This window comes from Enhydra lutris, unplaced genomic scaffold (genome assembly GCF_002288905.1).
Source record: "Enhydra lutris kenyoni isolate GAN:26980312 unplaced genomic scaffold, ASM228890v2 scaffoldscaffold17, whole genome shotgun sequence".
Lineage (NCBI taxonomy): Eukaryota > Metazoa > Chordata > Mammalia > Carnivora > Mustelidae > Enhydra > Enhydra lutris.
Window position 1 is genome coordinate 32,520,520 of NW_019154101.1, and position 27,927 is coordinate 32,548,446.

The following is a 27,927-nucleotide window of genomic DNA, read 5'->3' on the forward strand; positions in this document are numbered from 1 at the left end:
AGGAAAATAATTCATACTTGGCTCTAAAAGAATTCTTAATATTAAAATGTAACAAGATATTTTAATATGCTTTTTATTGACAGAAATACTGACCTTTGATGAGTTACATTGTTTCCAATCTGTTCTGGGTCCGAAGTAAAAGAGTCTGAACTACTGTACCCATCTGCTGATAAATGGAATATATCCTATTTAATAACAATTTTTTATTCACTTCTTACCCTATATACTCTAAACAAATATAATAATTATTATTTCAAATCAAAGATATTTAAAGACTGGCTAATAATAGGTTAACAGTTCACCTGAGTGTTATTAAATGTAAAAAATTACATACAAATCATGTTAAACATGACATATTTAAGTTATAATCTAGGAAAGTTAATATAGGAATAAAAAATTGCTTAGACAATAATAAAATTTATGAGATAAGCCAGATATTTCCCATTTTTCACCTCAGAAAATATCTTTTCCAAATCCTCAAAATCTTATGAAGGAGCAAAGTCCCAGAGGCAGACTAATGGCTGTGACGCAATGACAAATTTTTAAATAGAAAATCAGGGACAATGTAAAGGAACATTGCTATTTACTTTCAAGGATTACAGACTGAAGAGACTGGTTATTTGGTTCGGTTTCACTTCAAAATGTGTCCCTTTCCTTTTTCTTAGCAAATAACTGAATTGTTTAATTGGTACAGAAAGGATGCTAAAACTAACATATTTCCATGTGGATGTACCAAGAGGCATCTCAAACCTGAGATGTCCAAAACTCAACTTCTGTTTATCCCCCCAAAACACCTACTGTTACCACAGCTTTCCTCAATTCCCAGTGGCTCAGACCAAAATTCCCCGAATTGCCCATGACCTCCCAGCCCCATCCTGTATCACACAGGTAAACAAATCCTATGCTCTTTTCTTACAAAATACAGCCAGAATCTGACCACTTCTCAGCATTTCTACTGCTACCACCATAGGCCAAGCCATCCTCTTCTCTTGTCTGTATTATTCTTGTTTTTTTAAATGGCCTTTCCTGTTTTGACTCTTGCTTTCTTGGGGCCTATTACCAATACAGCATAGTGATCCTCGTTAAAAAAGGAAGGTCAGAGCAGAGCACATCTCCATTCAAAATCTTCTAATGGCTTTTTGTCTCATTCAGTAAAAGCCACTCTTACACTGCTCCCCGATTATTCCTCTACCACTTGCTACTTCTGCCAGCCAAATATGTTGATTCTTTTTTTTTTTTTAAGATTTTATTTATTTGATAGAGAGAGACAGCAAGAGAGCAGGGGGAGTGGAAGAGGGAGAAGCAGGCTTCTGATCCCAGGACCCTGGGATCATGACCTGAGCCAAAGGCAGACACTTAACGACTGAGCCACCCAGGTGTCCCATATGCTAATTGATTATATTCCAGGTGTTTGCCTGATGACCCCAGCAGAAGGCAGTTCTCTAAGCAGGGCTTCTTCACATGTGCTGTTTCCTATGCCTGAAACGTCTTCCTTCAAATATTCATAGCCGAATCCCTCGTCTCCTTCAAGTTTTTACCCAAATGTCATCTTTTGGTAAGGTCTTCTTTGACCACCTTATTTAAAATGTCACTCCCTCTTCCTTTTCCCAGCTTTTATTCTTATCAAGTGTATTTATCTCCTAAGACAGGAGTTAAGATTTTTTTTTTCCTCTTACATCCCTTACAGAGTGGAAGCTCCACAAAGGCAAAGATTTTCCTTCTGTTTTAACTGCTAAATCTCCAGTGTCTAGAACAGAGCCTGCCATATGCTATTCTTTTAACATATGCTGAATAAATGCATGTTTCCTGTGAGACAAAGGAGTGAGGGGAAAGAGTCCATGGACTAAATGTGGTTAACCGAGAGAGATGACAAACAGAAGCAGGTCCAGCAGGCAATAAGTAACCATTTACTCATACAGAGGGTAGGGTATTTAAAAGGGTTGACTCATCTCCACTTTACTCAGTAAAGGTAATACAAAATAGCTATACATTTGAATTATTCAGATTCTAAGTCCAGACTTAAATCAACTTCAAATGGAAACTGTAATACTATTTTTCTGCTTACCTACAGTATTTCCAGAAGCAAATTTCACTGATGAATTTATCTTACTTTCCTCTGACAGGTCAGATGGTTTCACAAGTAATGGGCTAGTGGGATTAGTATGATCTAATAGAAAATTAACAGGTAGAAGTACAAGAACTGAATTAATAAATTCATAAACTTCAGAGTATAAGGCTTCATTTATATATTCCAAAGAAGTAGCAGATAAACCTCAGGAGATACAACACAAAATAGCATTTTCAATAAAAATATAAGCTTTTTCATATAGAATTTTGTTTTCTGCCATAACAGAAAATAGGGTATAACAAAAAAGTCAATTTCCATGTTCATATTCTGTTAATTTTTCCCTTCAGAGTAATTGCTTAAAACACCACACAAATGGTTGTAAAATTAAGTAATTTATGATGCTGACTTATACAGAAAATAAATATACTTTTGAGAAAATAAATATACCTCTAACTAAAGCATTTAATCTAAAATGAGGAGAAACTTCAAGAGTTTAATCAAAACAATGTCAAAGCCAAAATTTATTTTAACATATACCTCCTCAGTTAAAATCTGAACGTACTTTAAATCTAAGTTCACAGCAGTCATCATAAGAACCCACAGGGTTGGGGCACATGGGTGGCTCAGCCAGTTAAGTGACCCACTCTTGATTTCAGCTCAGGTCCTGATCTCAGGGTCTTGTGATGGGAGTCCTGCGTTCTGCATGGAACCTGTTTAAGATCCTCTCTCTCTTTCCTTCCGCCCCTCCCATTTCTCCTCCCCTACCCCCCACCCTGCCCCCCGCTTACATGTACTCTAAAATAAATAAATAAAATCTTTAAAAAAATACAACCCACAGGGTATTAGAAAAGTCACATTTCCAAGTGTCCTTATTTTTTAAACTTTATAACATAAATTCAACAGTTTCCCTTTTCTTAAAATTTTTTAAAAGATTTATTTATTTGAGAGAGAAGAGAGTGTGTGCTGGAGAAGTGACGGAGGGGGTGGGGGAAGACAGAGAGAGAGAAAGAATCCTCATGCAGACTCCCTGAGCTTGGAGGCTAACACAGGGCTGGATCCCAAGATCCCACAATCATGACCTGAGCCAAAATCAACAGTCAGGTGCCCAAATGACTGAACCATTCAGGAACCCCTCAACAGTTTCCCTTTTGCAACTGTCATATTAACTGAACAACATATACAAGCATACATATATATGTATACTTCTAGAAAGTACCATTAAAAAAATAAAAAATTATGTAAGAAATTCGAGCCCTCAAAGAATAATTATTTGTGCATTTCAGTTAGATGCTAGTCTAAACTATAATCCATCAACAGCTTCCTTACCACTGCCAGTTCTTTTCAGTTCCATTTCCTGCATGTGGATTTTGCTTGGAGTCATACGAATGGGAACTGGATGAACAATAGCGGTATCCTAAAGACAGATGGGAGGAAATACAGACTTTGCATTAAAAATGCCAAGCTGATACCACGAAATAATAAAAACTAACAACACTTTAAATAGACTTTTTTATTTATGCTAAGGCAAGCATGAAAATAAATTTCTTAATTATAAGTTTTAGAATTACATGTGAAAAATCAAGTTCACTATGTGTGCCTAATAATCTGACTTCTTTTATAAAAAGTGCATTTTAACTTTTGAGTGGTTAAAGATTTGAGTGAAAAAAATAAGATCTATAAAACTACCTAAGGTTGAAGACAATATTCAAAGGCAAAGTGTAATGTGATCTCATGATATTATATAAATCTGAACTTTTTAGGTTAAAACAAACTATTTCATGAGAACCCAAAGACTAACAGACTGAACTTTTTCTCCCCTAAACTGCTGAAAAAAATTTGACATTCACTTTTTTCCCCATATAAAACAAAGGTAATAGTGCTTGCTATATTGTAAGTCAGTACGATACACAGTTTCTGCAGATTAGTCCTACAGAGCTATTTAAAACTTCCACAATGGCATCCATTTTTAAAGAGGCATAAGTAAATCCTCCTCTTTAACATTCCAGTATTTTTCTTAAACCTTTTCATGACTGAAATATATCTGATATTCCTTAACTTCGTGAGTGGCAAGTCTAGTTAGGGGATTAAGGAAACTGGTAGTAGAGACTTTCTGAAAAGAATGCAAACAGCAAAGTAAGAAGAGAGGACGAAGATATAAGCCTCTCAGAAAGAGAACAAAACAAGAAAGGTGCTCCTGGGGCCACATGTAGGCCTGGTCCTGGGAGCTGAGACCCACCGGGGAGGAACAGAATAGGATCGAGCATTTGCCTTAACAGCAAGAGACCAGTACTGGTAAGGGGCTCAGCTCCTTCTGTGAGGTGTCAGTTCATATTTTGTATATGCTGCAGCTAAGGACAGAACTTGAGATACTTAAGTTCTGAGTATCTAGTTAGGAGTTATGTTTATGATTCAGTGTGAAGGATAATGACTTTTCAGTTTAAGTCAGACACCATTTTTGATTGAGAGTACCAGGTAACACAAAGCCTCTGCTAGAGGAAGTTCCATTCTAGCATACTGTCTCGTATTTGACAAGTCTCCCTGGCTTACTGTCATAATCTCTACATTCAATCAATTTATAACAAATTCTTTGTTGCAATTATACTGATAGATCCATTCACAGTAATTTTCTGCCCCCACACCAGCAAGATTGTAGACAGAGCTCTGACATTTCCCCTACAACTCTAAAATTAGAAAGATGAATATTATAGTTAGAAAGATGAATATGACAGCTGGACAAAAGTTTAGATTTCTCACAAAATAATGAGTTACTTTCAGGAAAATATTTTTAACAATACACTTAAGATGTTCTTTGTTGTAGTTATGGTTATAAAAAACACAGCTTTAGGAATAACTACTACTTTCTTAACTCACAATTTTAGTGGCAGAAATAAATGCCGTAAGAATCAGAATTTAGCCTTATAAGGCAAGATCAAAGGAAAAAGAAATGGTAATTCATGAGTCAATAAATTCTTATTCCAAAACCCAAACAAGCTAGGAAAAAACATGCAAAAGAATTTTAGTAGATGTTTTAATTAGCATTATTCATCTAATCTATGTTCTCTGGGTGTATAAAATCAGATATAGAAAACTTTCAACAGTTGGAACTATGAAGTAACCTATTCATATATTTCCAGTACAATACATGGAAGGCATGATAATGACTCCAAGAAAAGAAAATCGTAACTGTTCCTGCCATCCTCTAAATAATCTGCATGTTTCTGTGTCTGCACATCAATTCTGTATCACATACTTCAGCCATGCTACCACTGGCTGCTGTGTGTCTGCGACAGTTCTAGTCCAGCAGGTCTGGCTGCCAGCAGGACACCGCAATTCCTTGCCGGGCTCTTCACAGATGACAGGCCTAACCTCCAGCTAGCATATGTATCAGAAGCTCCGTCCGTGATTGTGATTTGCAGGATAGAGAGCTTTGACTCTAAGCACTTCGACATTCAAATGAAGAACCACGAATGCCGATATGCTTCTGTGTCCTGAGCCATCAAATGCTCCAAATTAGCATCCTCTAACTTAAAAATAGAGAAAAAAGTATAAAGACTGACTAGCAGGCTCTGCCCAGTTTCTTCTACCTATTCAAATCACCTCATCAACTTTAGGAAACCCATTCCTAATCACTCATGGCACATTTATGTCATATATTTGGGCACCTGATTTTATGTATACTTTATTGAATTCATTATGCTCACCTATTGTATTTTCTATTTGTCTTAAATCCCATTATCTTGCCCGAGTCTCATTTCTGTGTCACTCATTCTCTTGCTCTCTCTTGACCCTTCGCATTGTTGCCTGAGTGATCTTTCCCAACTGCCTCTTTCTCATCCCCATCTTGTCATGGTACTCCTGGCAGGCTCCTCATGTCTATGAGATTAAGTTCAGATCCTTGGTCTATCACACAAAGATCTTTCCAGTCTGGTTTCAACCACACTTAGCCCTGTCATCCCCCCATCGACATGTCTCCTCTATACTTCCAGCACACTCGACAGATCCTGCCTGTGATATTCTCTCTGCTTGTAATGCACTTGTCCACTTCTGTCAATTCATAGTTTCTTTCAAAACTCAGCATACAAACATAACCTCTTTTGTGAAAACTTTCCCAAATACACTGGGCTGAGTGAGCCCATAGTTCTCTGTGGCTGAACAACCTTGTTCACAGCTATATATAATTATCAAAATGAGCTATATTATAACCACCAACTTATCATGATTAAGCTGTGGTCTACTTAAGAGTGGAATTTTTTTGACATTTTTATACTCCTAGAGAATATCATAGGCACCCAGAAGAGGGCTCTACCAAACCAGGTGAGTTAGCTGGCCATAATCAGTAATCAAACGAACTTCCTTTTTATACCCTGAATTGCTCAGAAGTTCTATAGCACTCAAGATCAGGCATAAATCATAGCAAAGACTAGTGCATTACACTTCTTATCAGTCTAGAATTTAGCAGCAGAAGCAGATTCTACCAGAGGCTATTAATGATAAGCAGTTCAACAAAATCAATCAAGTTTCTAGAAATGAGGTATCAGAAGCTTAATTTCATTACAATTCTGGGAGCCTATTTTTGTATGTGAGATCCCTGCACTGTGTGATACAGAGTTTGTATGTGAGATCCCTGCACTGTGTGATACAGATGTCTCTAAGTGCTACAGAGAAGTGTGGGGCTTTTCATAGACTTCCACTTAACTGAGCAAATGGCTAATTACCAAATTTTAGCTTTTTAAAAATATTTCATTACATATTTTCAACACTGTAAGGTATGTAAATTCATATTAGAACTGCTGTGGCACTTTTCTTTAGGTGATTCTCTTCTAATGTGTATGGACCTTATTTACTCACAATTATTTACAGAAGACTTGCAAAGGATCATTTGGGATTATGGGTATAGGCTGTGTTCTGTAGAAAGCACTTTGCCAGGTAAGTATCAAATAAAGGGTAAGAACTTAGATCCTCAATGAGATCAAGCATTCTCCTAATGGCAAGTTTAAAGTAACATCACTAGTTGGGGAACAACGTTAAGATTTAAGTTTATCACCATAAAAGAAAAAAGATATTTCTAGGTACCAGATTATAGATATTTAAGACTGCCAACTTTATCAAGTTTAGAGATCTAAATTCAGGTTTAAAATAGCAATTAACGAGGGCACCAGGGTGGCTCAGTGGGTTAAAGCCTCTGCCTTCGGCTGAGGTTATGATCCCAGGGTTCTGGGATCGAGTCCCGCATCGGGCTCTCTGCTCAGCAGGGAGCCTGCTTCCCTTCCTCTCTCTCTGCCTGCCTCTCTGCCTACTTGTGATCTCTCTCTGTGTGTCAAATAAATAAATAAAATCTTTAAAAAAATAAATAAAATAAAATAGCAATTAACCATTTTTAATTTCCTACAGCTTCCTGCCATACTACAGATGACAAAAGAAAGTACTGAGCCACATAACTTTAAACATTAGAGCTAGAATTCACAAATTTGGGTATTTTTTCTAAGAGGTTACAAGAACATCATTATGATGAAGTCAAATATTTCCTGGCACTTCCTGCCAGTTACAGATCAGTTTATTCTGTCTCTGAGTTCTAGGTTTTTATATATATTATTCTTTCCTGGCCTGACCAAAAAAATCACAATACCATGAATGTTTATTTTCACCATCTCTTAAGGGTTGGAGAATAAAATAGAACAGTTCTGTATTCCTACATTAAACTTGCCTTTCCAATAAAGCACTTTTATTAAGTATTTTAAATAAAATTAACTTGACTATGTAAGTATGAGATAATATGGAGAAATAAACCTTAGAGCAAAGGTAAACTTTCTTTTAGTTTATAGCCCCTGTCACTTCCCAAGAGACCTTAATTAAAACTGCTAATAAGAAGCAGAAATCATGTTTTGCTTTTTTATTCCTCCTTAAGTTTCAGGTTGAAACCAAACATTAATGCCCTCAAAATAGCAATGAGAAAAGCAAAGGGCACAGATGATCTACATATTAATTAATAAACTATGAAACAGACACTTAAAACACTTCCATACTTAATCTGTTTGAAATCACTGTAACAGCATCCTATTTCAGAGTTAACTCTTTAAAATTATAAAGCAAAGATAAGATCCATTAATTTAAACTACTGAGGATGAACTATCTTTACATGCCATTTCTCCCAAATCCACATCAAATAAGGCGTTACTATATTTGACTCAAAATTTATGGCTCTTTGATCGGAAACATCTCAAAAGATGTCCCTTTCTCTGTATCTTTTCACTCAACTCATTAAAAAAAAAATCCTATCCTTACTCTCTTCTTTCCTTCCTACTTCCTTTTTTCTTTTGAAAGGTGACTATTAGTATGTCCCCCTCTTTAAGAGAAAAAAATAAAAATAAAAGGAAAAGGAGGAGTAAAGAGTGAGAAGAATGATTAACAGCTAAGGTTTTAAAGATTTCAAATAATTTGAGGGACAGGTAAGGTCTATATGAAATTAATTCTGTGGGGACAGCATTTATTCTTTAAATCAGGATGTGAACTTTGTAGCACTTTCAAAGCAACACAGTGAGCCACAGGAAGACAAGACAGAGGCTCCCTTGCACAATGGGAATCTGTGACCAACAACTCTGTATTTTTTTTGCTGAACTTGATTCTCTTTAACAGAACTCAACATACTAGTTAAGTCAAAGCCATTCTAACTGGACTGTTAAAATGAAAGATGACATTGCATATTTACATACAAAGTACATATTACATGATGTGTAAGCATACAAATAAAATAGTATTTACTAAGGGTCACTGCACTGAGATACACAGTATATGTTTACTAGAACATAACACTTAACTGGCAAATGAAAACAAGGTCAGCTAAATCAATTTTCACAAAATGCTTCCTTAGACATATATACTAGGTTTTAAAAACACCCAGTTTTCTCTCATCAAAATAACTAGAAAATACAAAAAATGTGATTAAAAAAAATCTTTCCACCATTAAGCACACAAAAATTGAAAGCCTGCCATCATTTCCCTCTAAGCACTCCACTCAATCATGCATATCAGCTAAAAACCATAATGAATGGAAATTTGGGTTAATAAAATTAATTTCAAACAAGCAAGCTAAGTGATTGACTTACAGGATCAGCTGGTGCAATGTTAGAATCAAATTGGGTCAGAGTTTGTGAGCTTGAAGAGCGTTCACTAAATGTCTCCCACTGCTGAACAGACAGAGGAGAGACAAGTCAGCATGATGAGAAAGATGGGAGTAAAAGATCATTGGAGAAGATTTAGCAAAGTAATTCAGAGGTTGCACTGCAAGTTGTGTTTCAGAGGCCTGACAAAATTCTGTAATTTCTATTTTTCCATAAACATTTTATTCTTATCTATGCTGGGTCATCTTATAATGTAAGGTGAGCAGCTTCACATCAAATGTCTAATAACAATTTATCACAATCTCAATGGAAGAGATTCCAAGTCTCACAGAGTTAAAACTCAAAACATAATATAGGAACAGAGTCTAGGTGGTATAAATGGCAACAAAGTAAAAATATAAAGGGGTTTGTCTTGACTAGAGAAAGAATTACTTCAAATCCTTCTTTCAAAGTTCTAATGTTAATGGATCAATTTGGTGACGCTAATGAGTCCTGTGTACCAAAGTTTTGGTCAAAACAAAGCAAGTCAGTGTGACTTGCCAGTGCGACCCCTGAAAGATGATTCTATTATGGACGTGCATATATTTTATACATGTGTCTAGATATTTAATAAAATATAATTGAGATAAAATGATTTTTGGAATTAATCTATGTTTGAGCTTATGCCAACCTGCAGCAAGTCAGCCCCTGCCATAAGCACTGCACACAGGGCCATGCTGGACCACAAGACAGAGCTGCCAGTCGGGCGCCATCCCCACCCCATGCCAGAAAAATCAGAATGCGGCCACAATGAGAGCAAATCAAGCACTGGAGTACGTGTTACATAGAAAAGATGGATTTTGATATGAAATATTACCCCTCTAAAAGAGGTACACACACAAATAGCATACCTCTTAAGACAGGTGGAGTGATAAGTCAATATTAATTTTAGTAAGTTCCATTTGTTTTGAAGATCTCAGTAATAAAATAGCATAAGATTTTTATATTGAGACTGCATTAAAATTATCATTAAAATTTGCTTAAGAATTATCAGTTATCCTCTAAAGAAGGAAAAACATCTACACATATACAATATATACATACAAATGTTTACACACAGACACACCTACTCTAGTAACCAAAATCCTTTCTATAATTCAGTATGGAAAAGTATACATTTTTATGCTTCAAAGTTCTACTTACTATTTAAAATAGTGATATTCAATTTGAGAAGACATGTAGAAATTAAATATTAGCAAATGTGTTGCTGAAAATTATTTACAAAAATAGATAATAAAATTTTCAACAACCTAATCCTGATGCATTCAAAGTGATTCTTAAAGAAAGCCCACAATAATTCACTTTTATCATGATGTTAGTGTAGTTTCCTCAGTAATTATTGTTGCAGGGGTAGTGAAGGAATTTTAAAAATCCTAATTATCTAATTGGAGAAAAATTTAGATGTAGAAGATTTTTGCCCAAGAAAAGGGACTACCTGTCCTATTTGGTAACACGAAGTGCTACTTGGTTTTGTAAGACTGTATATGTAAGTTTCCTGGAGAGCAGAGCCACCCTGATCTTTGTAACTTTAGTATAATGGCTCAGAACACAGGCTCTACAACCAGACTACTGGAATCCTAGTATGCTATATGACCTTAGGCAAGTTATTTAACCTGTGTGTCAGTTTTACCATCTGTAACATGAGATTAATAATGCCTAGATCATAGACTGTTGTGTGGATGTAAGAGTTAATACACGTAGAGAGCTTTCTGAGCAGAGCTGGCACATCAGAAGTGCTCCATAGATGTTAGGGATTATTATTAGTGTTACCCAGTGCCTCCTTCAGATTCGCAGGTGCTGAGTAAGTATTTGCTGAGAGAGTATTAGTGCTTTGTGGTAGAAAGTTAAAATAGATAATTTAAATTCCATATTGTAAGTAGGTATCTTTTATAAGCATTATTGTTGGAAGGACTCAAAATTAATGTTAGTTTTATTAACATTCTGGTTTTCCACATGTAGTAAAAAAAACATGACATTCATGATCTTTTTAGCAAATACTACAAAATGAAACTTGCTAGGAATATTTAAGGGAAAATGCAACTACTGGAATCAGAATTTGGAAGGGACTCCATTCCTAGGCTTGATGATCACAACACAATTTTACCTAGAATGAAGATGGGCTTTAGAATTGAGTTGCTTCTTAGAGAGTTGCTTTTATTTATGAACTGGTACCAAGGGAATATAAACATTTTTAATCTGATAGTACTTTTAAAAAATGACAAATGAATAAATGCAGCAAAAATTAGTGATCTCGAGAAAATTGATCCTACTCTCTATAAAGCCTCAGTACTAGTAAATTCTTCTAAGGCTTAACTCCTCCCTCTAAAAAAAATACTTAAACGGCTGTTTTATGATACATGTGTTATAATGTCTGATCACCAGTATCTGTGATCATGTCCTAAAGCAGCAGTTAAGTATTTTAAACTGGCCAGTTACTTCTCTGCTTTTCAACTGTCCAAAATTAACTAGTGTCACTTTAATCCAGTGCTTTTCAGCCTTTAAAATACATGGAAAGTATAGAAAGCTTAGACTCTTTTTCTTGAAAGTCAACAAACTTTTAGATTTGTGGCACTATGACGGTGATATTAAAAACTATAAGGAAAAAATTAACTTGTTCACAAAGAAAACTGCCCTAACAGCCAGGAACAGTGGTTTTCGATAGGAGCTCTACAGAGCACTAAGGTTTAACAGCCTGGGGGCCTCAGACAATCTCTTTCTAATCAGAGGGGCCCTACTTCTATTGTTTTCTATAAAGGAATTCCAAAGTGATAAGGGAGCAATTCCATTTTGCATGCTGTGCCTAGTCTTACAGGACTTTTCTTTAACCACTGCATTTAACAGTGAAATCATTTCCATTTTGTATTGCATAGAACTGAATTATTATAAATAGCCTGGGTTGTAGAAAGTACATTTTTCACGTGGAAAGCTGGATTAGCAACTTCTCACATACCACTTCCAAAGCTAAGATTCCAAATATATTAATTATCACATACTTTGCTACAGGAATGAGAAGGCAGTGTGATATGGTGGGCGCCACAGCTGACTGAATGTCAAAGGATCTGTGTTTAAACCTTAGCTCTAGTCCCTCACTGGCTATGAGATATTTTGGCCAAGATATCCACCCCTTTGTTGACTTCATGTGTCTGCCCCATCTAACTCACAAGGTTTTAGCAGTAATGAGTGGTGGAAACCAAACGATAGTATTTATTATGAAAAAGTACTTTGAAAACCTCAGTCACGTAATTATAAACATTTATCACAGTCATAACTGGGTATGTTCTCTCAATTGTGCATGCACACCAAAAGAGCTATATGCTGAAATTACTCTGTCTGGAACTTCTTACCTTAAAACAGTTTAAGTTAGTAAAAGAAAAGGGAAGCTCTGCTAACCTCACTGCTCTGATTCAACTCAGGCCAAGTCTGGTTTAGTGACGGCATTGATGGAGACTTGCTTGGAGGTGCTTCTGCAGGAGAGCCCGAATAACCTACCTCACCTGGCTGATCCCCAACATCTGAAATTGAAAAATAGAGAAATTCTCTATAAATAATATATTTTTGTTTAGGAATATGTACTTATAAAAGAAAACCTAACAGAAGATTTTCACGAGTAGTAATTTATAGTCTAACTTCCCTTTCCTTATTATGTTCCCCAAATAAACATTTTAACAATCAGTCATGTAATACTTATTCTCTACTTGAAACCATAGCTTTCCATAAAAATAAAATATAGTTAGGCATAAATAGAAAAAAAAAGTGTTATACATAACAATAACGCAATAGGGCACATGCTTTGAATCATTTTCTAATAATCTTATAATAGTTCCCAAAGTGTATTTCATGGAATATTAATCATTAAGGTGCTTTAAAAAATTAGGCTTTCTGTTCAAATAAATGTGGGGATATTCTAATTTCCTGATGGACCTTCCCCCCATGCATATCTGTATATCAAAGACTTGTAATGTCCTACAGCGAATAAATAAATTTTATTTAAATCAGGTTTTTCCCAAACACAGACCTTTTTTATCAAATGAAATCCCTCCATATTCCCTTGGAATATAATTTGGGAACTGCTGATTTATAACTAATTCACTCACATTTTCTCTACAAATCTCTGTTACCAAAAAGCAACATCTATTGGCAAGGCAGACAGCAAAAGGAAAGAGTCCTAGGCGTGGGCAAAGAGCAAAGTGAATGAGCCAACTTTTATCACTACAATTACATTACAATGTACAAACAGAAGGAACTTCAATGGCAACTGAATTCTGAATCCAATCTTCCCAAATTTTACAATTTATGGAAATCACATAAATTGCCAAATTAATGGTGAATACCTAATCTGCTGAGAACTTGTATCAAAAATAAGGTTCTATTATCTGTCACTATCCCACTGTTTGACCATGAGCAAGTTGAATAAAACAGCACCTGAGTTTCTCCATCAGAAAAAGACATTTGCCATTAAATGTTAGCACTGTACTTTAAATTCCTAAACAGAGAGCCATATAATAATTTAGCAGTGTAAAGGTTTTTACCTTTCTATTCATTAGTAAATTCTTTACATTTTAGTACTTAACACATATAGGATCTAATACATACTATGCACTCAAGTATTTATCTGAGTTCCTTTCAGGTTCTCTTTCATTTTAAATTCATTCTTCTTTACTGTTATTTTCCTAAAAAAAAAAAAAAGAACAACTACCTATTGTTTGAAAAAGTTCTCAAAATTTCTTTGCCCTATTTGTGTTACATGTCTATCTCAAAATACTTTCCCCATCTACTTATCCTGAAATGACTTCTTTATAGTCCCATCAAACTGAGAGTTCTAATTTGCAGAAAGGTATCATATCTTGATAAATTTTTGTTTTCTAAGATCAAGAATAATTGCTTTTTTTTCCTTAATTCTATCCCTTTCTCAATAAATGTGTCAGAGTGGTACAGAACCAACACTTCCGATAACAGTCAATGAAGACTCAAAGCTCTTAGAGAAAGACTAATGAAAAAGTTATGATAAATAGCAGCAGAAAATCCCTCTTTGGAGTAGCTTGTGGTTTTTAGTGTAAATGACAATTATGGATTTTTTTTCTATGATAACCAGTGGAAAGGAAGTTAAGAAAAGGAAGATAATGGCTATAAATTTGACTATGTTAACTGAAAGTGAAATGAAGGTGGTACATGAAGAAATGTCTGAAAGAGAGTCCCCAAAGCAGGTATTCATATGAAGAAAAATAGAATTAAAATAGTATTACCTACACAGAAAGATTAATTTTCAAAAGAATCTACTTAAAGTCAGACTATATCAATTAAGTTTTAAATGTCACTACCTTAGGGCAAACTGGGGCTGCAGTTTGGATTCCAGACCTTTCTCCTGTCCGTCTTTCACTTACAAATCTAGGATCGGACTGTACCCCATCCCAACCTCATGGCAGTTACAATTTGGGGTAGATTGTGGAAATCTGATTCACTGGGTACAAAGTTGCAGTGGGTCCAGCCTCATGAGGGTGAGGAGTAAAATACTACTCACCCAAGTAATTACACATCGTTATTCTAAGAGTTATTTTCCTAGAGTAGCAGTGCTCAAACTGTGGTCCACGAACTCCTGGGTGTCCCTAACACTCTTTTGGGGGGGGGGGTCCTGAAAAGTCAGAGTGGTTTTTGTAATGATAATAATGCTTTTTTTCTGTGTTGGCACCTACAATGAGGATGCAAAAGCAATGGTAGGTAAAACTGCTGGCTTATCAGCAAGAATCAAGGCGGTGGCACCAAAATATTAGTCATTATATTCTTTACTCCCACACATTCTAGTTAAAATAAACAAACATGCATGGCAACTTCACTGAAGAATGCTCAAAACTATCACAGTAAAAATTATTTTTATTAAACCTCAACTCTGAAAACACATCCTCTTAGTACTTTGTATGGCAAAAAGAGGAAATACATATAAAGCACTCTGCTTTGCATCAAGGATTACGGTTGTCTCAAGGAAAGGTACTTTTGTGATTCAGCTGTCAGCTGAACAGGCTACTTTTTTCATGGAACACCATTTTTCTTGAAAGAACAGCTGATAAACTATAATTATTCAGATTTGGGTATTAGGCAGGCATTTTCTCAAAAATGAATTTAGTGAGCTTGACATTTCAAGGGAACCAACTGTCTTCAGTACTTGTTATAAATGACAAAGCTTGAGCTGTCAGCAAAAATAAGAATTTTGGAAAATGTGTGTCCATGTCCATACTCTCAAGAGCTTCCTAATCCTTCTTTGAGAAGATTGGTTAAATTAACAAATATGCTTTTTTGATATAATAAAACATCCCAACGTTTCAAAGATTTGTATAATTCAATGAACTGATATTTTACAATCAATACACTTGTTACAAAATCATGCAATGGGGTAAAAGATTCATTCAAAGTGTATTCAAAGTGTAAGACAGACCTATGGATTTTAATGTAACAGTACAAACAACTCATTAGTGTGATTTCAGCTTTCGCAATGCAATCAACCTTTAAGAAATTATCATCTGCTGAGTTTGGGGGTAATACCAAAGAATAACTGTAATTATCTGAAAACAGTCCTCCCTTTTACCATGGAGGCCACATTTCCTTCACATACCAGAAAGTGGCAACCTTTTTCTACAGAGGGCCAGAAAGTAAATATTTTAGGCTTTGCAGGCTATGAACATGGTCTCCGTTGCAAATATTCAATTGCTGCAGTGCAAAAGCAGTCATTGATAATTCGGGAAGGAAGGAGACTGATTTGTGTTCCAGTAAAATTTCATCTACAGAAACTAAAATTTGAATTTCATAGAATTTTCATGTGTCATAAAATATTGTTTTTCCCCCAGTGATTAAGAACAACACACTACCACTACTCCATTTGTGGGCTACAAAGGGGACTGGATTTGGTCCTCAGCACATAGTTTGCCAATTTCTGATACACGTCAAACAAAATAATGCATCTAACAGACTGAACGCAGAAACAAGTATGAGAATCTAGCTGTCTTCTATTAAGCGAGATATTAAAGAGAATTGCAAAGATGTAAAACAGTATCACCCCTTTTATAATGACTTTTTAAAAATTTTTTTAAATTTTATTTTTAATACAGGAAAATACAGTTATTTTCCTAAAAATATCTGTCAATCCATAAAAGGCTTACTATTATTATTTTAAAATAAAGGATGAAATTTATCAGTTTTAATTTCTAATACAGTAACTATTTTTTTATATAGGGTAATTATTGATAGAGCTAATCCATGTAAACAGAGGCTCTTCCTGGTCCACGATAATTTTTAAGAATGTAAAAGGGTCCTAAGACTAAAAGTTCAAAAATTCACTGTCCTACAAAATCCAAAAATTATTTCTGGAATAAATTCACAAAATTACACATTGCTTCTTTCCTGCTTCATATACAGAACAACAAATGGTCCTAGAAAAAGAGCAAATTACCTATGTTCTAGAAAGGATATATCCTAATACTCATGAGTCCGAGGAGAAGAATCAGGTGCATAAATAAACTTGCACCTCCTTCAACTTGGCTCCCTATAAACTCCAAGAAAGAGCTTCCTGCCCACCCACAGAAGTTAGTCTTTGAGACTGTATCCTTACGGAGGCAGGGGTGTAGTTTTACTCTTACCTGATGCAGTGTTCCAACCTAGCCTCCTGCTGGAACACTGTGTCAACCCTGCCTCCCTCCTGACGGTTCTGCTCTGCCCCTGACATCATCAGAGCATCAGGGCTGAAAAAGAAGAGCATGAGCCTAAATTATTTGTTAAGGCAAACCCCGAAAGGGCTTTTATGTAAAAAGTATCTCCATGTATGAAAGTGTGTCTGGAAGATACAACGCAGTGTGATCACAGTGACATACTGTCGATCTACATTTAAAGTTAGAAATGTGGGCACCTGGGTGGCTCAGTCAGTTAAGCGGCTGCCTTTGGCTCAGGTTATGATCCCAGGGTCCTGGGATCAAGCCCTGCCATCAGGCTCCTTGCTCAGTGTAGAACCTGCTTCTCCCTCTCTCTCTGCCTACTTGTGCTATCTCTGTCAAATGAATGAATGAATGAATGAATGAATAAATAAATAAATCTTAAAAAAACTTTCCATTAAAAAAATAATGTTAGAAATGATAATATTAAAAGAGCGCAAACTGCATTTTTAAGATCATACTATAAAATAAAAACACCGTCAGTGATTTTCATCCTCCAAACATTCTGAAGTTGCCAGATTCAGTTTAGTACAGTGTACCAGCTGAACCACCTCTTTCTTAAAGAGCATCAGTTCTATTCTAGGTTTTTCTCAGTAATACACTCAACATGCTAGTAGTGTTTCAAAAATGACTGCAGGCTGGGCGCCTGGGTGGCTCAGTTGGTTAAACAACTGCCTGCGGCTCAGATCATGATCCCAGAATCTCAGGATCGAGTCCCGCATTAGGCTCCCAGCGCCACATGGAGTCTGCTTCTCCCTCTGACCTTCTCCCCTCTCGTTCTCTCAAATAAATAAAGAAAATCTTAAAAAAAAAAAAAAAAAAGAAAGAAAATGACTGCCAGCTATTATTAATCTTATAGAAATATATACACTCCCTAAAGTCTTACGGTTTAAAACTTATTTTGCTTTCAAGTAGCCAAATAAATCTAGGAAGAATTCTTCAATCACGAAGCCTCAAGTTAAGCTGCAAACTCATTTAATAGCTTTATAAAAGCAAAAGCAACTACATTTTTTTTTTTAAAGATTGATTTATTTGACAGACAGAGATCACAAGTAGGCAGAGAGGCAGGCAGAGAAAGAGGGGGAAGCAGGCTCCTCGCTGAGCAGAGAGCCTGTTGTGGGGCTCGATCCCAGGACCCCAGGATCATGACCCGAGCCAAAGGCAGAGGCCCTCACCCACTGAGCCACCCAGACGCCCCGCAACTACATGTTTTATTTGAAATGTGAATACTATGCTTACCTTAAAAAGTTCTTATATAAAAAATAAACAGATTTGGACAAATTTTAAGTCTTCAAGGAAAACTACTAATGGTACCTTTTTCATTCACATTTAAAACATAGGGATAAGCAGGGGTGTTTGGGGGGCTCAGTCAGTTAAGCATCTGCCTTTGGCTCAGTGATCTCAGGGTCCCGAGACTGAGGCCTGGGTCGGGCTCCCTGTTTAGTGGGGAGTCAAGCACTACCTCTCCCTCTGCCCTCCACCCTCATGCTTGCTCTCTCTCTCACTTGCTCTTTCTCATGCACTTGCTCTGTGTTTCTCTCTCAAATAAATCATTAAAAAAAAAAAGATTGGGATAAGCTATGAAAATGCAAAAGAAATTAAAGAATTTAAGATATGCTTTGTTTTGAATGGTATCATATTCATCAAAAAACTACATTCTATTTGAAAAATTAATTTTAATTTTCAACAGTCCACAAAACGGAAACTTATTCAGTAAGCAGAACTCGATATAGTCTATGTAGAAGTTTCTCAGTTTTTTCCCCAAGGGATTTTTTTTTTTTTAAGTGAAGGTAAAAATGTGTGTAACAAGGTTTGAAAGAAACAAAACATTCACCCAAAATCCCAATTAAATTGTAGCCTACTGTTTTTTTTGGGGGGGGGGTGCAGAACTGGTCAGCATTTTATAGGCACTACTATTTGACTCAGTTACTATACTTTAAAGATTATTACCTACAGCCAGGAGGCTCTCATTATCCAAATACAGCTAAAAATGAAGAAGCCCACTTAATGTTAATCCACTTAAGATAATTAGAATTTCATGATGAAAAGTAACTCAATTAGTTATTGTTTTCAAAACTTACAGAGAACATTGTAAAAATGAGTATAAAGACCGAAGAATAAAAGATGTTACAATTCTGGGGTGTAATCTAGTGGCACAATTAATAAAAACATGAATTCAATCAGTAAGCATTTATGGAGGGCCTGTACATAAGCACAGTAAATAAAGATACAGTATTGAGCAAGATGACAAAGCTCCCATTTATTTCCATGGAGTCCTCTTTCTAACAGAGGAAGACAGATGTCCTTCACTTGGCTTTTGAGTTTTGCAGCACAATTGTAAAGAAAAAATACGGAATTTTTCCTTTAAAAAAAATTAATTAAAAGTATCAGTAATTATTCCCAAGGACTATTATGAATCCCCTGATAGGCAAATCATAATCTTTTAAAGCCCCTATTGGGTCATCCTTGTAGAAATTTTCTCCTTCAAATATTATCTAGTCTTATTAATGTCTTCACCAGGAATTTGAGGAGTTCTAATAATTTTGACCAGTTTCATTAAATGGTACATTTTTGCCAATATCTGTAACTGTCCTGATTTGTCAGCTACAACATCTGGAAAGAAATGACACCAGTATTAAGAACATGTGTAGGGGCGATGCATGGAGAGGGGTGCTTGAAGCAATTCCTTAAGTGTAAAGTTGATGATGAATACTTGCAGTGCATATTTTCATGATTTTTCCTCTGCAACTAAAGGTACTTGGGAGAGTGAATTTTCCAAAATAAAGATTTAGAATGGTTTCTATAAAATAAAGATATATGTACTTTTTTTTTTTTTTTTTTTTTTTAAACAGCACAGTTTTAAAGGTAAAGTCAAGAAACTACCCAAAAATCCATCACTAAGACACGGGTTAAATTAAGGTGCATCTATATTATGGAATACATGGTATGATAAGGAATGTGACATCCCTGTATGTGACAAAGTATAAAGATGTTCAGCACTATTAAAAAAAAATCAAGGATGTACAGTGTGATTGTACTTGGTGAAAACAGTTATCTCCATGTGTTATTTGTGTTGGCTTTTCTATGCTAAAAGTTTCTGGAAGAACAGAAAACTCAACAGTGATTTTAGCACAAGTTAGTCTCAAGTATGGATTTCTGGTAAACTATTCATAAAAAGTCTGTGGCTTTTAACAATATTCCTATCAGAAAGCTTGCAAGGAGTTTTGGGACCCACATTATATACCGTATCAGCAACAATGAAACATGCTCCAATTTACTATGTGAAGGAGTGATGACGGAGGAAGAGACAGAACAGGGAAAAACTCCTCTCCCGCTCTGAGCATCTCAAGCAGATATTGCTGATTTGCTCGTGAGTACTGGGTTATAAAGACAGAAAGGAGTTTTAAAAACAAATGGCTGGGCTATGTAGTCATGTCAAACATGTGAGCGCCTACCTAAATACTCAGTTTGCACCCTGCTAGGTGCTGAAACATAACGAACAAGACTGATTCAGTTACTACCCACTTGGATCCTCCAGGCTAGTTTGAGACAAAGAGATTTACCAAATAATCACAAAAGCTGTGTGTCAAATAGCAACTGTGCTCCAAAGCAGAATCTCTGTGAACTGAGTTGAAGTGTACAGCATCTAAGTATGTTTGGTTTTGTCCTTTTAAGATATAGCGTGTTGTGGCAGATCAGCAGGTCACTCTGTTTTTTTAAGTAGATAACCATTCTTAGAAGATGAACATTCTTTCTTGAATAACAGCTTCAGAAAGGTGTTTCCTTAGATGAATTTTGGTATGCTTTTTTTTTTTTTGGTAAGACAATAAAAACAAAGTCTCCCTTTGTATTTACTCTAGCTGCCAAATTCAGTGCTGATCTTAAATATTAAATATTTCAATGCAGGCCCAAATAAGCACTCTACCTACGATCATTAGTTGTTCTGTTTTATCGGCTATTTAATCCTATGAACCTGGTCAAATAATTTTCGAAAAATTATAAATGTCCCCAAGCCATGTTTGCATGCCTACAGAAAGCCTAATCTGGTTATTTCAAGTGGCTGTAACTCAAGTCACTCAAGTCACCACTAGTCACTATTTATTTTTTGATAAGTTATTTAAATTGCCAATACAGAATACCTGCAGAGCTAATATTTTAGTATGCCCCAACATCACAAACTTATAGTAAGTTATATTTCAAAGATGGGATATAAAAATATCCTACTTTAAAAAGTGGCACACTTAACATTAATTCACTCAATAATTTAAAAGTGCTATGTCCTTAGGATACTACAATGAGTATGATGCATTTCCTGTTTTTTTAAGGGGCTCAATGAGGTAGTAGAAAGAGGAAAAAAAGAACAAGATTCAGTGTGATGTGTGCCATAATAAGCAGCATGTAAGTGATGTTGCGAGAGATCACAGAAAACAGAAGGTAACATTTGCCTGTCAGTCAGAAAGCCTCCAAAGGGGGAATACCTGTAATAAATTCTCAGATCAGCCAAAAGAAACCGTTTGGGTATGTCCCTTTTAGTGTCTAAACTTCTAACGTGAACTTCTAAAAACACCGCTATTTTAAATTACTTTTGTGGATACTGATGGATCCACAGTGTCACGCAATAATTTCTATATTCAAAGGACTTCGTGGATTGTGAACCTCAGCCTTATCAGAGGTAGGTAAAAAAAGATTAATCAGTTTCTCCCACCCCAAAATTAACAGAATTCTAAATTTATCATTTGTAAGTAGGCAAAGCAGATCTGAATTTAATATTGTGTAGTCAAATGTTTATAATAAATTCGATCAGAAAACCACATAATATTATGTTGGAATGGGAAAAAATTATTTGATCTTCGGAAACCTTTAAAAAGTTAAAATTAGAGCAACAGTGTACAGATAAATGCAGGCCAAAAAACCCATGTTTCTTGGCTAAACAGATTTAACAGATGTTTAAAAAAAAAAAAAAAAAAAAAGAATGCCCATAAAAGAAATTCTTCAATCATGAGCCCTAAAATTCAGTCCGTAGACCAAGTTTACTAAGAACCAGAATTTATTTAAATTAAAAACAAAAAACAATGGGAGGCCTAGGTGGCTCAGTCAGTTAAAAAGTGTCTGCTTTGGCTCAGGTCACTATCTTAGTTAGGGATCTGGGACAGACCCCTGGAGCCCAGGCCTCCAGCTCCCTGTTCAGCAGGGAGTCTGCTTCTGCCTCTCCCTCTGCCCCTCCCTCCCCAACTCATGCTCTTTCATTCTCTTTCTCAAATAAATGAAATCTTTAAAAACAAAACAAAACAAATTCCACTGACTACATGCAATAGCCAGATTTACCAATCTGAATGCAACAGATAACAGGTTCAGACAAGTCTCTAGAGAATAACGTAACAGAATAAACTTGACTTATTTTCTTGTATTTGTATGCTATCAGTTTTCAAAGAATTAATGTCACAGAAAATTTCCAAATACAAGGCCCAATTTTTAAAACGATACACCAAGTACAAAGCTACTAAATTTCTTCCCCCTTTGGCTACTATCAAATAAGCTAGACACAATTCTTTTCATTCATTTCTTAATTGGGTAAATCAAAGTACTGTGAAGCAAAATTACCGACAAAAATACTTAGCTCTCAGCTCAAATTAGAGGATACCTAATAACTACCTGAAATGACTGGGAAAATCCTAGGATTCTCATAAGATAATGTTCTAAAAAACATAAAATCAATGCTAAAGTTTGTAATCAATTTATTCGTTGATGAAAGGTCAGTGTACAATTCAGGTCCTGAAACATGAATGGCATCAAATCCACATTTCAGGTGGAGAAACAGAAGGAAAAAACAGAGTAAGTGGTCAGAACTTGCCCAGGGTCACAGGAATAACTGGCAAAACTAGAAGCAGACTCAGATTCCTAACACCAAGGATACTGTTCTCTTTGTGACATTCATAACATGCATATGATTCCTTCTGTATGATTTAGGCAATAAGGTCAGATCATGTGTCTTTCTGGGTTAAACAGGCACTGCCTAATAGATGAAGGCCCTTTTGAGAGCCAAATTCTGTTTTAATTTTTCTTTTAAAAGTATAAAATTCCTTCCATCATAACATCCAAAATAAACTGACATAAGAAAACTGAAAACGGTAATTTTTAATTAGGCTCATTAAGAATTTAACATTAAGATTTCCTTTATTCAATCTGAATTTTACTCATTTCTTTACCCTTTAAAAGTTCTGCTTCCTTTTAAAGAAAGTTACCAGTTAATATGGGCATTTACAAAAGCATTCTTGTAAACATGGTAACAAAAATAGCACTATCTATAATCAAACACAAAATTTCCAGATTTCTTTAGTCAGAAGAAAAGAGTTGGGCTTTTGAAAGGAAAATGCTTGTACATTGCATCGGTCTTATGATAAACCACGCATAGTCCTTTAACGAATTAAGATGCATTCAATGGAAAAACGTTGATAATGCAGACAGGCTACCTCGCCCACCCCAGACAATATATAATGCAATTATAGGGTGGCAAACAACCAGATACTGTGAAATGCTCTCCAAATCTCAGGAAGTCAAAAGTTAAACCGAAATAGTGGCATATATTATTTGTCTCTTTAAAACTGACTAAACAGGGATGCCTGAGTGGATCAGTCAGTTAAGCATCTGTCTTATTCTCAGGTCATGGTCCCAGATTCTGGAACTGAGTCCTGCATCAGGCTCCCTACTCAGCCAAGAGCCTGCTTTGCCCTCTGCCTGCCACTTCCCTTGCTTGTGCTCTGTCTCTCTCTCTCTGACCAATAAATAAAATCTTTTAAAAAATAAATAAATAAAACCTATTAAAACTGACTAAATAAACCATTAATCCAAGTTCAGCCTATAGAGCACATTCGAATGGCAAACCTACTTACTCTTAATGAAATGTCTATGTTCTTAAGTTTTTTTTTTTTCTTTCGTTTTAAGATTTTATTTATTTGATAGAGACACAGCGAGAGGGGGAACACAAGCAGGGGGAGTGGGAGAGGGAGAAGCAGGCTTCCCTCCAAGCAGGGAGCCTGATTTGGGGCTCGATCGCAAGACCCTGGGATCATGACCTGAGCTGAAGGCAGATGCTTAACGACTGAGCCACCCAGGCACCCATGCGCTCTTATGTTTTAACAACTATCTTGATTTTGCTTTAAGAATTATGTTGAGGCGTCTGGATAGCTCAGTTGGTTGAACATCTGACTCCTGGTTTTGGTTCAGGTCATGATCTTGGGGTCATGGGACTAGCCCTAAATGGGCTTTGTGGTCACCACAGAATCTGCTTGAGATTTTCCCCCTCCCCCTACTTGCACACTCACTCTCTCTCTCACTCTCTCTGTCTTGCAAATAAATAAATAAATAAAATCTTAAAATAGGAAAAAAAGAATCAAGTGCTATGTTTATCAAGGCCTGTAACCAGGTACCTTCAGCTCCCAATCTTACCTGCTGAGTCCTCCAAATCAATCAGTTTGGGCATTAGGCTTTCAGGGAGTTTTTCTGGTAAGTCATAGCCATTCTTCCTAGCAACTACCAGATGAAAAGCAGCACAAAACTCATCCAGTGTCAATGCTCCATCTTTATCAAAGTCTGAAAGTTCCCTAGAAGACAAACTTACTATAAATATAATCATCTGCTTTGGATCCCTTTACGTCTCAAAAAGAAGCAAAAGAAACCCTTTTCCAGAAAAAGTACAAAAAAAATTTTAAAAATCCCATAGATGGGAAGAAGTATAAAAAAGAGAATACAGAAAACTGACTGCAAAATGTAGGCAGTGGGCATATGGACATTCAAGGCACAATTCCTTAAACTTTTCTGAATACTTGAAATTCTTATAATAAAATGCTACAAACAGCTTAAATAAGTAAAACCACCAAAAAATAAACTTTAATCCATATGCATTTTTAAGTAACAGGATTTAGTTTAAAGGCAGGCCTATTTAATAAGCCACTGAAAATTTAAAAACCTTCATTTTTATTGTTATCAAAGGTACATGTATCCACTTTAAAGCATCCAAAAGAATTACAAGGCTTGATATTAAAAAAACAAACAAACAAACAACCCCCCCCCATTCTTCCACTTTCTAGATGCAGAAGCAACCACTTTTGTATTTAACAAGTAACACTAGAAATAGCATGTATACGTTGCTAGTTCTTGATTTTTCAGTTTAGGCATTATCCATCTTCCTTCTACTATAGCACTCTATGCTACTAAAAACCCTACTAATGAAATAATTTAAAGTAGAAATAACATTTATGTTTATCTGAGAATTGTTTTTTAAAAGTAATTTGTGATTATAATTTGTTTAGACTGACTAATTCCAACTACATAGCAGCTATCCAAAGACTTAGCTGGGATTTAAGTGGGAGCTAAGCACTGTTCTTAAGCTCATGACTTGGGATAGGTATAGGTATAGCTAATAGTATGGATAATACATAATAGGTATAAGCTTGTTAAAAACCAGATGGGCTACATATAACCATGGATGAACCAATTAGCTTTTATTCCAAGCATTATGCTAGCAACAAGAAACAGCAGATACAACTTAAAGAATCTGAGCACTTTTTAACGAACCACTGTACTGGCATCACTTATTTCTTTTCCAGAGAGTGAGACAAAAGCTGATCATTACTGAGTTCTTCGAGAACATATTCTTGAAAAGGTTACTCTAAGAGTTTATTTTTTAAGGTCTGAAAATCTACTTGCTGGAAGCTCCTCTGAAACAACCCATATTACAGAACTGATGTGAAATACCACACTTACCAAATGTGAGAAAGTTCAAGAATAGGAAGTTTTGATTTTGTAAAAAACTCTTTAGCTGCAGATCCTGAAATATTAAAACAGTGTTGTTTAATGTTATGCTGAACTTACACACCCAAGAATAAAATGTGAGGTTAAGAGTCTTAAGACTTTTATCATTGTGGCAAAAGGTAGGAAACTTAACATGTGTGTATGTCATGTTTTTTTCTCCAGTGATTATAAACTCTTTAGATAAACAATTTGAGAATTATCATTTATAATCTCTGAACAATAAAACCATGCCTTTGAAATTACGAAATTGAGACTCTGTCCTGTCCCATCCAGAAGAATTTGTTTTTAACAACTCACCTGGAATAAATCCGTTTAGATCAGGCTGAATGGTTTTAAACTGATTTACATAATACTGTCTTTGTTCATCTGTTATTTTCCAGGGATCATCATAACTACTGGATTGCCTACGAATTTCATTGGCAGTTGTAGCTGATGCTACAGTTCGTACTGTTGTCTGGTCCTGTAATGAAACATTTATTTCCTCAGTACAGTATCTATCTATATAATTATATGGACCAAGATTGCTAGGTTATTTATCTTTGAAATTAAAACTTACTTTTTTGGATGTTTAAAATATAAGAAGTCTTCACAAAGTCATCACCAAACCACATATTTGTTATAATCAGGTTACTGAATGTTTCTGCACAATGATTATATAAGTGCGTAAAATGACAGCAGTGTGTAAGCAACAGAAAGTTATGAAAAATGTGCTAAGAAAGCCAAGCAAATATATTCCTAGGCGCAGAAAACTTTCAAAACTTCGTTGAATAATTAGAAAGAAAATCAGCCAAAACTTATATTGAAACATTCCACTGATAACAGACTAAGACACAGAGCAGAGTTCCGTGTTCTATAAAGAAGAGTGAACTTGCATTTACAAAATTTGCAATAGCAAAATATATATTAAAAAAAATGACTGTAGCAATACTCTGAATGAAGCAAACAAAAATGCAATACCAATAAAATGTCACACCTGGACAGAAGCAGGATGCATGGTTAAAAGAGTACTGGTTGGTGGAGTATCTGCAAAACTGACCCAAGTTTCTTGCGGTGGAGGTGGAGGTGGAGAGTGCCCCGACCACACTGCGTCAGCAGCAGCAGAACCTGGAAAGAGAAGGGTACACATGCTGGCTCACTTCTAGAGAAAAAAAACAGTTACCAGGTTTGTACTATAACTCCTCATACACATATTATAAATGTTTTCTTTCAAACTCTAACTTTGAAGAAATGTTAATGATTTCCAAAGTGAATGTCTTCTGTCAACTTAAAATTATACCTCTTTTAAATTGTTACTGTGCTTTCCTTGTCAATACTGGAACTAATATAATATATACCTTATATTCTGGGAAATCATTATTTATTTGTTTCATCTTCAGAGAATCTGGTATCTATAAACTTCTGTCTAAGCATCACATGAATAAGTAAATGCAATTACCATTGTTCAAAGCAATGCATCTGCTTACAAACTTTCATGGTTGGCTTTTGCTTCTAATTAAGGTGCTTAATTTATAATTAAATATTGCCTTGGAGGCAACTCTTAAAGGAATAGTATCAAGTTTCCTTCAATTTACCACCCTTAATAAATAACCGTCACTTCTAAAGAATTTCAAATACCTGATTGTGCTTCCCCAAAGGGAGACCAAAATGGCCCAGGTCCTGCAAGAGGCCTCTCGCTATTTCCCCCACTGGGGTGACGGCTGTGCTTCCTCCATGTGTGTGGAGAATTTGGTGGGGACTGCTGGGGTGAAACTACTGGGGATGCAGGTTCCTGGAGAGAATATTATTAAGACTTAAATTTTTTTAAGGTGACATTTTCATTAATAAGGTATCATTAAATGCTTTAATGTAAACATCTATACAGGCCATCAACTGGTAACACGTTCAGGCACATGAATACCTGCTGATCTGTAGATGTACGAGGCTGGACAGTATCGTGGCTTACAGATCCCTTTTTCGCTTGTCCTCTTCCAGGTGGTGGGGGAATTACACCAGAGTAAGACCCTTGATTTTCAGAATCTGAAGAATATGAGGCTGCATGGCGAGATTCCTGTTCATTCTTTGAAGCAACAAATCTTGGCAGAGGAAGGTCCTTTACTGTTAATCACAGAAATTATTATTACTTTAAAATGAAAAAGAGCACACGTTAAAACTGAAATATGAATTAGATATTAGAAAGAATTTAAAAAAAAAAACGGAG

The 27,927-nt window shown here is 35.7% G+C and overlaps 1 protein-coding gene across 6 annotated transcripts in view; it reads right to left on the bottom strand.

The window, feature by feature from the left end:
- Positions 1 to 27,927, bottom strand: part of LOC111147628 (RALBP1 associated Eps domain containing 1) — an 83,110-nt gene that overhangs the window by 11,053 nt on the left and 44,130 nt on the right. The window contains exons 3-13 of one of the 6 annotated variants that reach the window (XM_022503807.1): positions 27,628 to 27,824; positions 27,345 to 27,498; positions 26,704 to 26,834; positions 26,028 to 26,190; positions 25,683 to 25,746; positions 24,366 to 24,520; positions 12,616 to 12,737; positions 9,172 to 9,249; positions 3,395 to 3,482; positions 2,066 to 2,167; positions 94 to 166 (exon numbers count right to left, since the gene is read on the bottom strand). In XM_022503807.1, the coding sequence (XP_022359515.1) occupies positions 94 to 166; positions 2,066 to 2,167; positions 3,395 to 3,482; positions 9,172 to 9,249; positions 12,616 to 12,737; positions 24,366 to 24,520; positions 25,683 to 25,746; positions 26,028 to 26,190; positions 26,704 to 26,834; positions 27,345 to 27,498; positions 27,628 to 27,824 (1,327 nt within the window). Of the gene's footprint in view, positions 1 to 93; positions 167 to 2,065; positions 2,168 to 3,394; positions 3,483 to 9,171; positions 9,253 to 12,615; positions 12,738 to 24,365; positions 24,521 to 25,682; positions 25,747 to 26,027; positions 26,191 to 26,703; positions 26,835 to 27,344; positions 27,499 to 27,627; positions 27,825 to 27,927 lie in introns of all 6 variants that reach the window. The other 5 variants (XM_022503809.1, XM_022503806.1, XM_022503811.1 and 2 more) reach the window with 5 other exon arrangements.